Source organism: Parasteatoda tepidariorum, chromosome 2 (assembly GCF_982258835.1).
Source record: "Parasteatoda tepidariorum strain Cologne lab strain chromosome 2, Ptep-v5.0, whole genome shotgun sequence".
Lineage (NCBI taxonomy): Eukaryota > Metazoa > Arthropoda > Arachnida > Araneae > Theridiidae > Parasteatoda > Parasteatoda tepidariorum.
Window position 1 is genome coordinate 27,872,549 of NC_141756.1, and position 13,528 is coordinate 27,886,076.

The window sequence follows — 13,528 nt, forward strand, 5'->3', positions numbered from 1 at the left end:
TTAAATAGACAGAGATCAAATTTTGACTATTACATATTTATGCACCTGACAATGCTATCCACGCAAGTGACGTGTTGACCCCAATTTATTTTTTAAGCAATTGATAGAAACATTTCAATCTCTTAACAGTTTAAAAGATATGAAAGACTTGCGCATAAAAAATACAGTTACTTACTTTTTATGCAATATCTTACTTAAAATCAAAATTGTCAAAAACATTTATTGGAAAAAAATAAATTAAAAGAAAAGAAAACCATAATACTTTATAAAAATCTATCAGTCAAGTTTTTTATTATGTTTCTTTTTACAAAGAATATTGTAATATATCACGTAATCAAAATGCATACAGATTAAAGAGACAAATAAAAACATTATCCCTTATAAAGAAGAAAAAAAAAGCACATCAAACAAAATTTTATTTAGCATAGAAGATGATAATCTGGTATCTAAAGAAAATTTAATATATTGTCCATTGAATATTTCAAATTAAAAACTAAAAATAAACAAGAAAACGTTTCACCTGAAAATAAAATAAGGAATAGATTCAATCTCTAAGATCTAATTTACAATAAATAATCAGGAATGTATCCAAAATAATTATGTATATGAAACATGAGATTAACAGTAAAAAGGTGTAAAACAATCAAATCTGAAAAAAGAAATGTCACTAGAGAGTTATTTAAAAATTCTTAATATAAGTACAGAAATAATTTCAGATTTTTAGAATGAAATTCTTTATTATACATTTATAATTTTTGATTAAGTTTATAACATTTTTAAATAACTTTGAATCGTAAAATAAAAAAAAAGTATGTTGTTACATATTCTTACAATATACAGCAAAATATGACAATCGCACACACAAAAAGTTCTTTATAATTAATAAAAAAACAAATTTTCAGCATAAAAAAAAACTATGTAACATTACTAGTAATAAAATATTGAAAAGGATAAAGAAGAAAAATTTTGAAATTTTTTAAATTTCCTTTAAGTATTATTTTTAATATGAGGGCTGACTGCCTTTAATTTCTGAAACAGGCTAAAATATTGAGGAAAAGATAGGTTCATATTTTTATCAGTTAAAGTCATGATAACTATAAAAGCTTTATGATTATAAATTTTGTATTTTGTTCACTTTATGAACATTAATAAACACTTGGTTACACTTTTGCAGCAATTGTAATTCACAAAATTGGTACAAAAAGATTTGTCTGTACTTATTTTTTAGCTGGGAATATAAAATATTAAGAAATATAGCTATAGCTAAAATTAGTCAAACTTTTAAAACTATTTAATTAGCAAAATTTCAGTAAAAATTCCTCGAAACAATTCAATTTGTTCAGGAGATCCAAGCAGTAAAATTAAGCGTGGAGAATTTTTTTTCGTTCGATTTAGAAAATAATTTCACAATTTAAATAGCTTAAAAATCATCCAGTTTTGACACCTACCTTTCATCTTCACTTTAAAAAATAAACATTTTTTATTACAACATGCTTTAAAATGATTAAAAAAAAAACTTTTAAACTGCAAAACTGAAATTTGTTTGTCTCAATTTAATTCTGAATTGCTAGACATCATGTTAACATACATAATATGTATTATTAATTACTGGATTACACTAACAGAAATTGTATTATATATTATGGGTAGGAAGTTTACATGAGCAATATATTTCCACTTTTTAATTTAAAATGCTTTAATTCAAATTTAGTAAAAAAATAATAATAATATTGTGTAATTATTATGCATAGCACATGTGTAATGTAACTTAAATTATAAATGAAAAGAAAAAATCTAACCCTACTAGTAGTTCCAAGTTATTATAAATTTTTCATAAAATAAAAATAAAAACTTAATATCATTATGAATTACTGAAACTAATGAAAGGAATCAAAATATTGTAACAAAAGCAATATTAAAATGGATAATAACCCGATGTGAGCAGATTTAAGAAATATATTAAAATGCACTTTCATTAATTGCTCTATCAATAAAACATAGCAATAAATGTAACCAGAACTAAACTAAAAATACAAAATTTCTGCAAACATCACTTAATATGGAAATAATCTCAACTTAGATTTCCTTCATTAACTTTGAATATATCAACATTTCCTCTTTACAATAGAATAAAATTCATCAATTACACTACGGACAATGTAAAAAAATATACTATGCAGATGTTACACCTTTATATATTCTAAATGCACAAACAGCAACAGCTACAAAAGTTATTGCAGAATGCAGAACAATTCTACGTGTGTCATCCTTCCGAACTAGAACGACGGGAGAAGAGGACGTTAAAGTATGAAGAGGAAGCTTTTCAAGATTTCTAGGATTTGTCTCAACTTGGTATTTACAACAGGGATCACTTTGCCAGGATAGGGCATACACTCCAGTACACAGCAAGCTTAAACCACACAAAGGAAAATTACCATAAACACTATCCGGAAAAGCAAAACTAGATAGAATGGATCCGAAGCCGGTTAAAATTGCAGACTTGTGTAGACAGTTTCCGACAGAAATCCACCTTGCAGTTTCTTCCCCGAGTTTAGTTGGCTCTATCACTATACATGAGCACTTCGATTCTAAAGCACGATCTAGTTCATTTTCAAAAACTTCATGAGCGTTCTCCCCGTCATAGATTTCTCTAATGATTGCAATATTCATGTGTTTTAGAATATCTCTGAAAGTAAACAATAATAATGTTATCAAATATCAGTAATGCAAATTGGCATTACATATATGTTTAACATCTTATAAAAATGGAATCATTTCATTGGGCTGTAATAATGATAATACAAAATCAAATAATAGAATAAAGATATTGCGTAAGTTAGTTGCCATTCGATGTTAAAAAAATTTATTCACACAATACAAAAATCTACCAGCATATTTTCTTAAAAAGAAACCTTAAAATTCTGTCTGTGATTTTAAGTAGCAGACATTAGTAAAAAAATATATCTATATCAATCTCAAGAGAAGGGCTTTTGATCAAACCATAAAAAAACCTAGATGGATACTGACAAAATCATTGCATGAAAAATGTTTTACTAACAGATAAGCATACATCAATATATAATTAACAATAATTATATTTATTAAAGTACAAAGTAAAATTTAGAATATAACAATGCCAAAAAATTTAGAATATATTTGAGCCATGATGGCTCAGTGGTTAAGGCACTGTGCTGCCATTGTAAAGAGCTAGGGTTCAATCCGCAGTGGTAGCTTGAAACCCACCCAGCAGCAGATTGATGGGTGCCAGCTTGTCAGGGAAGTAAAGGCTACTTGTGCACAATGCTTACCCCATTGCCACAATCATGCCGTTGGTTACGAAATTGTGGAGCAATATCCTCCAAGACCCCCTAGCTCACAAAGGGCTGTGGCGGGAATGCTTTACTTTAAAATATATTTGATACATAAAAATTACAAAAACTTTTATTTTGTTTGGCTGCTTTAGGTAATTTGCAAGCTTTCTTTTCTTTACACAATACAAATTCCAAATTACAAGCCTAAATTCATTTATAAATAGAATTATCCACGATTTATTTTATTTACTAATTTTAATATAATAAAATAGAAAAAAATTCTTAGAAATTAGCACTTCTAGTGATAATATATTTAAAGTATAATTGCATTATGAGAAAGGCTATTTCTTAATACATTTTCTTCTTAACATATGCTAAATTATACAAGAAAAGTAATACTTAATATTTCAGCTTCAACACTACATGTAGTATGTTCTTAAATCAATATTATTAATATATCAATGCAATTTTTTTAGATTGTTGACGTGACTGTTTTATCCAGGGTTTAAATCGTCAACAACTTACTGACCTTGTTTATAACTAGAGTTGGGGAAAAAAATGTCAAAAGTTTTTTCTTTTCAAACAACATATCTTTATTTTATTTAAAACAAAAAAATAAAATAATATTTTAAATCATTATATTTCATAAAACTTTTTTAATTATTTATTGTTATTTTCAATAAGCAGCTAAAAAAACTATCCAATTTTTATTTAACAAATATACAAAGATGATAAAAAAAAAGATTAGGTAACTGTAAATTTTGAATATACTCATATATTAACACTAATTAACAAACTACAACTCAACTTAACATGCAAATAAAAATTTCATATTGATAAACAAAACAAAAAACAAAAAAGTAAAAAAAAAAAAAAATTAAAACGAGTATCCTTTTACTTGTTACTATACACATGAAAATGTCCTATTTCAACATTATTTAAAAAGATACAAAATAACATTACTACATAAATTTACTTTATAAAATGAATACTTCTCATTAATTTGTAACTTTCAATTCAAAGAAATACGACAACTTTCAATTTAAAGAAACATTGAAAATATAAAACATATTTCGTCAATTAAAAAAAAAAATGAAAATAATGGAATCGCAAAAAGGACTAAAAATGTCAAATAGACTGACTTAATATAAACCTTATTAAACAGATTAACACTTCTATTCGATGCAATTTATTATTGTAATGTTAAGTGGCCTTTGAAGCTAAGTTAAAAGATTAATTCTGAAAAGATGATTTCTTTGAAATAAATTATAGATAGATGAAGATTTTGTCATCAGTATCCACATCAAAATAATCAACAAGGTTTGGCCATTTCAGAGCAGTGGCCAAAAGAAACTTTAATGAATCAGCACAGCAGGGAACCAATATAAAAGGTATAACTTACATCCAAACACCCCCAACAAAACACTAACCCCCGTATTCACCATTGACTCTGACCTAACGCGTAACTCCCAGTTCCTAAACCCCCGGTTTGGAAACTTTGACCGAGAGTTCAAAAGCGATTCCACCAATATTTTTTGACCGTCGGTTTCTTAACTGCGGGTTACTTGACCGGCAGTTACAGGCGGTAGATTTATAGCCGTATTAACAGCATTTGTTTTCAATTTTCGTTGCTATTTTTTAAAAAAAATTTCTATTAAGAGAAGAAAAAAAGATTGCATCGAGTAATTAAATTTGAATCTCTCTTTTACTGGTCAAATAAAAAATATGTTTAGTTTCGTTTTCCTAACTGACTTGTATTGATGAGCAAAAGGATCCGAGCTTTATTATTATGAATTTAGATATTTTATTATTGTGGATATCATAAAGCCGCAAGCAACCATAGAAATGTTTGAAATTCAATTAAAAATACTTTTATTTCCCACAATTATTTAATACTTTTATTTTACACTCAAGAGGATTATGCTAACTAGGGATGTAACGAATATTCGGCCACTGTTCGGTATTCGGCCTATTCGGCTTAGCCGAATACTGAAGTTATTCGGCCGAATAATGAAGTATATGCTATTATTAATTATTTAGATTTGTGAAAACCTTATTGTTGGCATCAAGATATTTAAAATATTACAAAAAATACATCAAGTTGTTAAATTTTTTTTTAAATATAGAAAGTTTAAAAAAGAAAATTTGTTAATATTTATTTCATTTTTAATTTCAAATTTGGAAATTATTTAATTACAAAATTAAAATTTCAAAAGTAAAACTTTTTAAGAAGTTCTTAATTTTCTGAGCTTTAAAAATTTTTCTGACAAAAAAGAAAGTTAAGAATACATTTAACAGTAGTAAGTAATGAGTTCTTATCTTAAATAAAATAGCATATAAATTACAAGTATAACAATAACTGAAATATGCTATTATTAATTATTTAGATTTATAAAAGCCATATTGCCTTGTTATTGGCATCAAGATATTTAAATTATTACAAAAAAAAATCAAGTTGTTAAAAATTTTTTAAATATACAAAGATTAAAAAAGCAATTTTGTTGATATTTATTTCATTTTTAATTTATAATTTGAAAATTACTTTAATTACAATCAAAAGAAAATTTTTTAAAAAGTAAGTATTCGGCCTAAAATTTGGCCGAATATTCGGTATTCGGCCCCATCACTATTCGTTACATCACTAATGCTAACTTCATTATCATCCTTATTCGCGTATTTTTAATCTTTTTTTTTCTTCCCCTTCATAACATATTATCGATCCATTGAGAAAAAAAAAAATTTTAAATTAAATTGTATATAATAAACTTCTTAGTACAGATAAGCATAAATCAACACATTCATATTATTCAGAAGTTATAAATGACTACTATTGTGCTGCCATCTGCTGATGATAAGAGAGAATCGACGTCGGAGATATGGTGAATAAGATAACAATTTTTTTGAAGGAAAATGTCATAATCGGAACAAATATTCCGAAACTTTAAAATTTTAAAAAAATTATGCCTTTAAAAATTTTATTATTTAGATAATTGTACATGGAAATATATCAGTTGTATAAATGCCCCATATGTCATAAAGTAGTCAGGCTATATATTAAAAATTATAACTAAAGACGGGTATTTTAATTTCATATAATTTTAAGCAATAAGTCTCTTCCAAATTATCCATATTTTTTCGAAATATTCAGCAGATTATTTTATGCAAATTATTGTGTAGTTAAAATGTTACCTCGGATCAAAATTTGTATTGATTAAGTAATATTTATTTCAGCATAATTTCTAATATATATTTAAAATAATGTATAGGTTTTTAAATTTAATTAGTAGCTTTATTTTATGGATTAAAAAATTTTTAAATTCGTTTCGTTATCTTCATATCTAAATATTGCACATTATTTTGGAAGTTCAACTCTAAACTATTTTTATTTTTGGGCAAGATCTATCATCTCGATAAATATTATTGAAATCTAAAAACGTTAATGAATTGTATTCTTTTTTTAAATTTTATATTTCTTTCAAGTATCGATTGTTTTCTTTCTTTTAAAAAAATAAGTAAAAGTTAGTTAAATTATTTACAATCTTCTTACTCACACTATTCATTTGAATTATTGTAGCCGCAATCTTTATTATCCACGACTTTTTTTTCGAGTGAAAAATTAGTTAAGTGCTGTAACGATTGCTAGTAATAATTTGAGAAATATATATAGTATCTTCTGTTGAAGATATTAACTCAAGAAAATTTAATTTTCATTTTATTAATGAGCATTTATTTGATATAAATTAATTATAGTTACATCTAGTAAAAAAAAATGACATAAAAAAAGCAACCGAACATTATTAACATTAAAATTAAAATTATCAAACGAAAAAGAGCAGAAATCTAAAAAATACCAACGGCGAAAACGAAGTAAATGAAGAAACACTCGTTTACTGCGCCTGCGCGGTTACTCTAACCGGGAACATCTTCAGGTTAAAGTTACTTAACTCTGGGTTAGAGTAACTCGCAGTTACATACACGGTGAAATGAAATTTTGGACTCTGACCTAGAGTTGCTCTCATAAAACCTGTTTTGAACTCTGACTGAGGGTTAGGGTCAATGGTGAATACGGGCGTAACTTTTAAAATTTTGCCAGTTAAAAAACACGTAGATAATGGTTGTTGGCGTGAAGATGTACCAATACTAAAATATCTTCATAAAAATCAAAAAACGAATATCAGTAAAAGATATGAGCAAGCTTAAGACATAACCTAGTTCTTATAAAATTGGGTATAATATTCATTTAAAGAAAAATTTATCTAAATATTTTGTTGATAAATACTTGCAATACATTGATGTGGCTAACACTTCTGAAAATTTGAGCTGAAATTTACCTTCACAACTTACATTCATTATGGCAATTATTTTTAAATAGTTTAGCTTTAGATAGTTCAACAAGTGTAGATAACATGAAAATTTTCTACCGATAGGATTTATCTAGAAATAAAACGCCTGTTGAAAAAAATTTCTTAAAACTTTTTTATTGATATTTTTTAACAAAAATAAAAGAAGTCGACATTCATAAAGGCTTTGTCACAAAAACTTAGATTTCATTAGTATAAAATTAAATTATTATCCTATTTTGATAGTAATGTTCATAAGCCTATGTAATAAAAATAATTTAAGACTTTCTTATGGGAAAAACTATGATTTTAAATAAAGGTTATGAGGTGAAATTGAAAAACAAATTAAAAGATATTATTAACGGGCATTTAAAGGACAGTCTATCTTACTTTTGAAATGCCATATAACTGCAAAACACAAATTAAATATGAGTAAAAAATCGCACTTTGAAGTCTTTACCTGTCTGAAGCATCATAATCATCCATATTTAAAAATATATTAGATTTAAGATGTATAGAAAATATATTATCAAACAATTTCTAACTTTCTATCATGTATGTCTTCAATATAAACAAAAGAATAATAACAACAAACGATACGATACGATTAAGATTAAATGAATTCAAGTTATAAATACTTCAGAGACTCGCAGACTGAGAGAGAGCTTTCAAAATTTTTTAATTTTTTCTTTCATAAAAATTAATTTTTTGTGCTGTCCAAAAAATAAATTATCAAAGAATCTTTGGCAAAGATTATTCAGCTGACATTTTGATTATAAACTGCTAACCGCTTTAAAGTGAAAGTAGTTGAGTGTCAAGCCGAATCAAAACAAAGCGAGTAAATTTTCAGGGAAAAGTTATCTTTATTTTGAAATCTTACGAAAAATAGACATATTTAAAAATGGTTACTGCCCTGGAACAGTTTATCGTCAAAGTTAGAAATCTATCTTTCCCTGGTGAGTTAAATTTTACTTTGTATATCTTGATAAAACCTTGTAGTGTATTGGACTTGATGTAGTGTATTGAATGCTTATTTTTATTCTCTTTCATAGTTACGTTCGAATCTCTTCATGAATTTGTGTCAAAGAGCACAACTTTATTAATGAAGAACATCAATATTTTGGATGATGTTTTAGAAACATTAGATGTTCAGGAACATTCCATTGGAGTTTTAGCTGTCTTGTAAGTAAAATATTTTACAGTTTGAACTTATATTTTTATTAATTTTTTTACCTGCCATTTTTTTATGTATATATTTAATTAACAGGTAGTAGCACTTGGAGATTTCAGTTGATGTGAACTTATTGAATGGTTCTTATTACTTGCTTAAATAAATTTTACTGAACAATAGGATTAGTAATTTGTATACATCAGTGTTTGTTTGTTTTTTATGTCGAAAACTAGCTTTCTACCAGTTAAGCAAACTAGCTTAAATTATCAAAAACGTTGAGGTTGAGAAGGAGAAAACAGAATTAGAAAATATGATACTAATAGCTTTATAGTGTGGCGTAACTACCACTACGAAAATTAAACATCAATTCACTGGTATATAATGTTAGTGAGAGCTTAATTTGAGCAATGATACGTAGGAAACAGGTATCAACTGAAAATATTTATTTGATGTAAATAAAAATAGAATGGAAATTACGAATGAATGACATGAGCGTCTGAACGACGCGGTGTTTGTAAACAGACTGATCAGATGAGTCTCGGCGATGGTGTTGCCAGATTCAGTGTCTGAAAGTTTCAGTAGAGTTGAGTGATATTCTCACACCCCCACTTCACGAAAGTCCCAATACAATACTGAACTTCTTAAGTTGTTCACTAGTCACCGGTTTGGTGAGTACATCAGCAGTATTGGATTTCGAATCAATGTAGCACAACTGGATCAGTCCAAGTTCGACTTTTTCTCTTATGAAATGGTGACGAATGTCTATGTGCTTCACTATAGATGATAGCATAGGGTTAGTACTGATCTTTATAGCACTTTGATTGTCACAGTATAATTTTATTGCATCCATCTTTTGGTTGAACAGTTCCTCTTTGAGTTGTTTAATCCACAGTAATTCTTGTGATGCTGCAGAAATTGCCATGTATTCAGCTTCTGCTGTTGATAAGGCGATTGTTTGTTGCTTTTTGGAGTTCCAAATTATGGCACAATTTGATTCGCAGAAGACAAAACCTGTTGTTGATTTTCTGTCGTCTTTGTCGTTGGCCCAGTCTGAGTCAGTGTAACCTTGTAGTTGTCCATTTTTCCGGAAAGTTAGCCTTTTGGATAATGTACCTTTTAGGTATCTGAAAATTCTTTTGACAGCCATCCAATGAGGTTTTCCTGGGTTGTTGGCATATCTACTAACTACCCCCACTGCAAATGCAATGTCTGGACGTGTTCCTTGAGCTGCATATATTAGACTTCCGACTGCTTCTCTATACGGTATCTGTCCTATCTCTTGCCTTTCTTTTTCGTCCTTCGGAGACATTTCTTTGGATAGTACTTGATCAGTTGGGAAAGGTGTTGCTGTTTCTTTGCAATCTTGCATGTTAAATCTTTTGAGCATGTTTCTGATATAGGTGCTTTGGTCTAAACTGATGATTCCTTCTGTACGGTCTCTTGTGATGGTCATTCCAAGAATGTGGTGGGCTTCTCCTAGATCTTTCATTTTGAAGTGTTGTTTTAGCTTCGTCTTGAGGTTCTCTTTTTGCTTACGGTCATTCGACAGTATCAGCAAGTCGTCTACATAGACGGCAACTATTAAAATTTTTCCTTTCTTGTTTGAAACAAAGATGCAAGGATCAGTTTTCGATCTGGAAAGTCCTATGTCTTTGAAGGTTTCAGCTAGTTCCATGTGCCATGTTCTACTTGCTTGTTTTAGTCCGTATATGGATTTGTTCAGTTTGCAATATCTGTGAGGAAAATATTCAGGGAGGTCAGGGAGTTCCATGTAAATTTCTTCTTCCAGTTTTGGGTGTAGGAATGCTGCTACAACATCCATTTGATCTAAATCCAGATCCAAGTTGGCTGCTTGAGCAATGAGAAAACGGATAGAACTGTTTCTGACTGTAGGTGAGAAGGTTTCCTCATAGTCTATTCCATATTTTTGAGAGCATCCTTTAGCTACTAGGCGTACCTTATGTCTTTCTGTTTCCCCATTTGGTTTGAATTTTGTTTTGAATGTCCATCTACTCTTAATGGCTTTTCTACCAGGTGGTAAATCACAAAGTTCCCATGTACCATTTAGTTTGTGAGCTTCGATCTCTTCTTCCAGGGCAGCTTTCCATTTCTGAGCTTCGTCAGATTGCATAGCATCTTCGTAAGTTTCTGGATCCTGAGCTCTACAGAGATTTGCTTGATACACAATGAAGTCATCGTTAAAGATTTTTCTGTTAGGTGCCGTAGCTCTCTTCGGGTATCTATTTGTGTCTTGATTATAAGGATCTTCATCTTCATTGTCTGAAGATTTGTCTGTGGTGTCTGGTTCCTCTGTTGTGGTTGGATTGGAAATGTTTTCGATTTCAGTCATGTCTGCAGCTTGGGATTCTGTTGACGTTGAGTCATCTGCTTTATTTAAAAAGTCATTTTCAAGGAATATGACATCTCGACTAATGAAAACTTTCTTTGTAGAAGGATTAAAAATACGGTATCCTTTTGTTTCTTCACTGTATCCAACAAAGATGCCTTCTTTGGCTTTTGGATCAAACTTTTTTCTGTTCACATTAGGGATATGTACCATGACTTTGCATCCAAAGACTTTTAGGTGGGAGAGGTTTGGTTTCTTTCCTGACCAGGCTTCTTCAGGTGTCATGTTTTTCTATGCTTTTGTGGGTGATCTATTCTTTAAGTAGTTAGCTGTGTAAACAGCTTCAGCCCATAGTTCAGTTGAGAGTCCTGAATCAATTAGCATAGTACGAGCTTTCTCAACTAAAGTTCTGTTCAAGCGTTCTGATGTCCCATTTTGTTCTGGAGATCTTGGCACAGTTGTTTGATGTCTGATGCCACAAAGCTTTAGGCAGTTCTTAAGATCAGTGTTGACATATTCACCTCCATTGTCAGATCTTAAGGTTTTTATTTTCCCGTTGGTTTGATTCTCAACAAGAGCTTTAAAGTTCACAAAAGTTTCTTTTACTTGATCTTTACTTTTGAGGAAATAAACAAAAGATTTTCTTGAAAAATCATTGGTGAATGTTAGAAAATAACGAGCTCCTCCAATAGACAATGTTTGCATTGGGCCACACAGATCTGAATGCACAAGTTCTAGAATGCAGTTAGTTTTGGTTTTAGATTCTTTAGGAAGAGGTGTTCTTGAAAGTTTTCCTTCGATGCATGTAATACAGGTGTCAGATTTATTAGTGTCGCAGTTAATTCCGGTGGACATTTTATTAATTAAAATGTTCATATCTCTTCTATTTAAGTGAGCAAGTCTACGGTGCCAGGTGTTTTGAGAGTTTAGTATGGCAGTTGATGCAGAAAAATTAGCAGTGTCTAACACATATAGTCCATTATTTTCTGATGCAGTAGCAACTACATTTTTATTTGGAATTATAATTTTAGAATCCAATATCTTACATCCTTCAGAGTCAAAAATTATTGACTTACCCTTTTTGGCGATTTGAGAAATGGAGAGCAGGTTAGTGGTGAGTTCCGGAGCATGTATAACATCACTAGCTGTGATAGTGCTGTTTTTTAATGCAATATCCACTGTTCCAATACCTATTGCTGGAACCACGTTGCCATTGGCTATATCAATTTTCCTGTTTCCACCAGGTTTTAAATTTTGTATCCAGTCCCCTCTCGGTGTCATATGAGCATTACAACCAGAATCCAGATACCAGTCTGTAGGTAGGTTATCTTTAGAGTTGGATTCTACAGATGTGAAAAAGCCAGCTGTATTTTCTCTGTTTTCTACCTTCTTTCCTGTGTTCTGTTTCCTTGGTTTTGGACAGGAATGACTATAATGTCCATATTCATTGCAATTGTAGCATCTTGGCTTTTTAGTGTCTTTATTCTTCGGTTTATGAGCAAATTTCCGGGATTTTCCATAAAAAGCACTTTCAGAATGATTTGTCGATGTAGAACACAAATCTTTCACATTTTCTTGTAATAGCAAATTTTTGACAAAATCAACTGTAATGGCTTGATTTGAGCCTTGTATTCCTAGAATGAGTGGTCTGAATTTTTCTGGTAGTCCTCCAAGTATTATTCCGCCAACAGTTTCACTGTCTAGTGGCTTTCCTATACTTTCGAGTTGTTCCGAGATGTTCGTTATGTTGTCAATATACGTTGACATCAATGAGCAATCTTCATATTTTGTTCGAAATAGTGATGAATACAGTCCAATTCTTCTAATTACCCCTTTATCTTCATAGGTATTCTGCAATGACATCCAGGCTTCCTTAGCTGTTTTCGCTTTCTTGGTTTCGGCTGACGCTATCGGTTTAATCGATAAATTTATTTTTGCCAGTGCTCTTCTATCTAATTCTGGATCAATTTCTTCATTTCTTATCGGTTCAATGCATCCCCAGAGTCCAGCATCAACTAAGAAATTTTTCATTAGAAATTTCCAATCGGAATAGTTCGAGCCATCAAGATGTTTCGATTCTGGAAGTCCCCCACTTGACGTAGAAACGGGTGTTCTTCGGACATTTAATTGAGTCTGTAAATCTTCAATTTGTTGCTGCAATTCTTTAATTGCTTCTGCTTCAGCCATTTTTCGATGTCAGAAGCAGGGTTGGAGTTTTTGCCGGCAAAAAGGGGTTTTTGCCAGGACAGTGGCAAAAACCTGGTAAAAACCGGCAAAAACTGGTAAAAACCGGCAAAAACCAAATTATCTAAATTGCTGATTAAATATTATTACAAAATACTTGAAACAAATTTAAATC

The 13,528-nt window shown here is 29.9% G+C and overlaps 2 protein-coding genes across 10 annotated transcripts in view; one reads left to right on the forward strand and one right to left on the reverse strand.

The window, feature by feature from the left end:
* Positions 1–262: 262 nt before the first annotated feature.
* Positions 263–8,314, reverse strand: Pmi (Transmembrane protein Pmi). Of its 4 annotated transcripts, none has more exons than XM_016056103.4 (2): positions 8,112–8,314; positions 263–2,686 (listed from the first exon to the last, which is right to left on the reverse strand). In XM_016056103.4, exons 1-2 carry the CDS (start codon positions 8,135–8,137, stop codon positions 2,173–2,175), a joined length of 540 nt encoding a protein of 179 aa, XP_015911589.1. In that variant the 5' UTR covers positions 8,138–8,314; the 3' UTR covers positions 263–2,172. The 4 variants fall into 4 exon arrangements, with proteins under 4 accessions (XP_015911589.1, XP_015911590.1, XP_042909217.1 ...); XM_016056104.4 differs by having other exon boundaries at positions 8,098–8,242; XM_043053283.3 differs by having other exon boundaries at positions 8,042–8,236.
* Positions 8,166–13,528, forward strand: part of CSN3 (COP9 signalosome subunit 3) — a 33,071-nt gene continuing 27,708 nt past the window's right edge. For 5 of the 6 annotated variants that reach the window (XR_006226459.3, XM_016056098.5, XM_016056099.5 and 2 more), the window contains exons 1-2: positions 8,314–8,607; positions 8,704–8,833. Coding sequence is in view for 5 of the 6 variants with exons in the window: in XM_016056098.5 (XP_015911584.1) it covers positions 8,553–8,607; positions 8,704–8,833 (185 nt within the window). In the remaining variant the exon portion in view is untranslated. Of the gene's footprint in view, positions 8,608–8,703; positions 8,834–13,528 lie in introns of all 6 variants that reach the window. The other variant, XM_016056100.5, reaches the window with a different exon arrangement.

Excerpts from the sequence above, each read along its gene's own strand:
- Pmi (XM_016056103.4), bottom strand. The coding sequence starts at position 8,137 with ATGGATGATTATGATGCTTCAGACAG. Across the intron at positions 2,687-8,111 it reads GATTATGATGCTTCAGACAG|AGATATTCTAAAACACATGA; the intron begins GTAAAGACTTCA and ends GTTTACTTTCAG.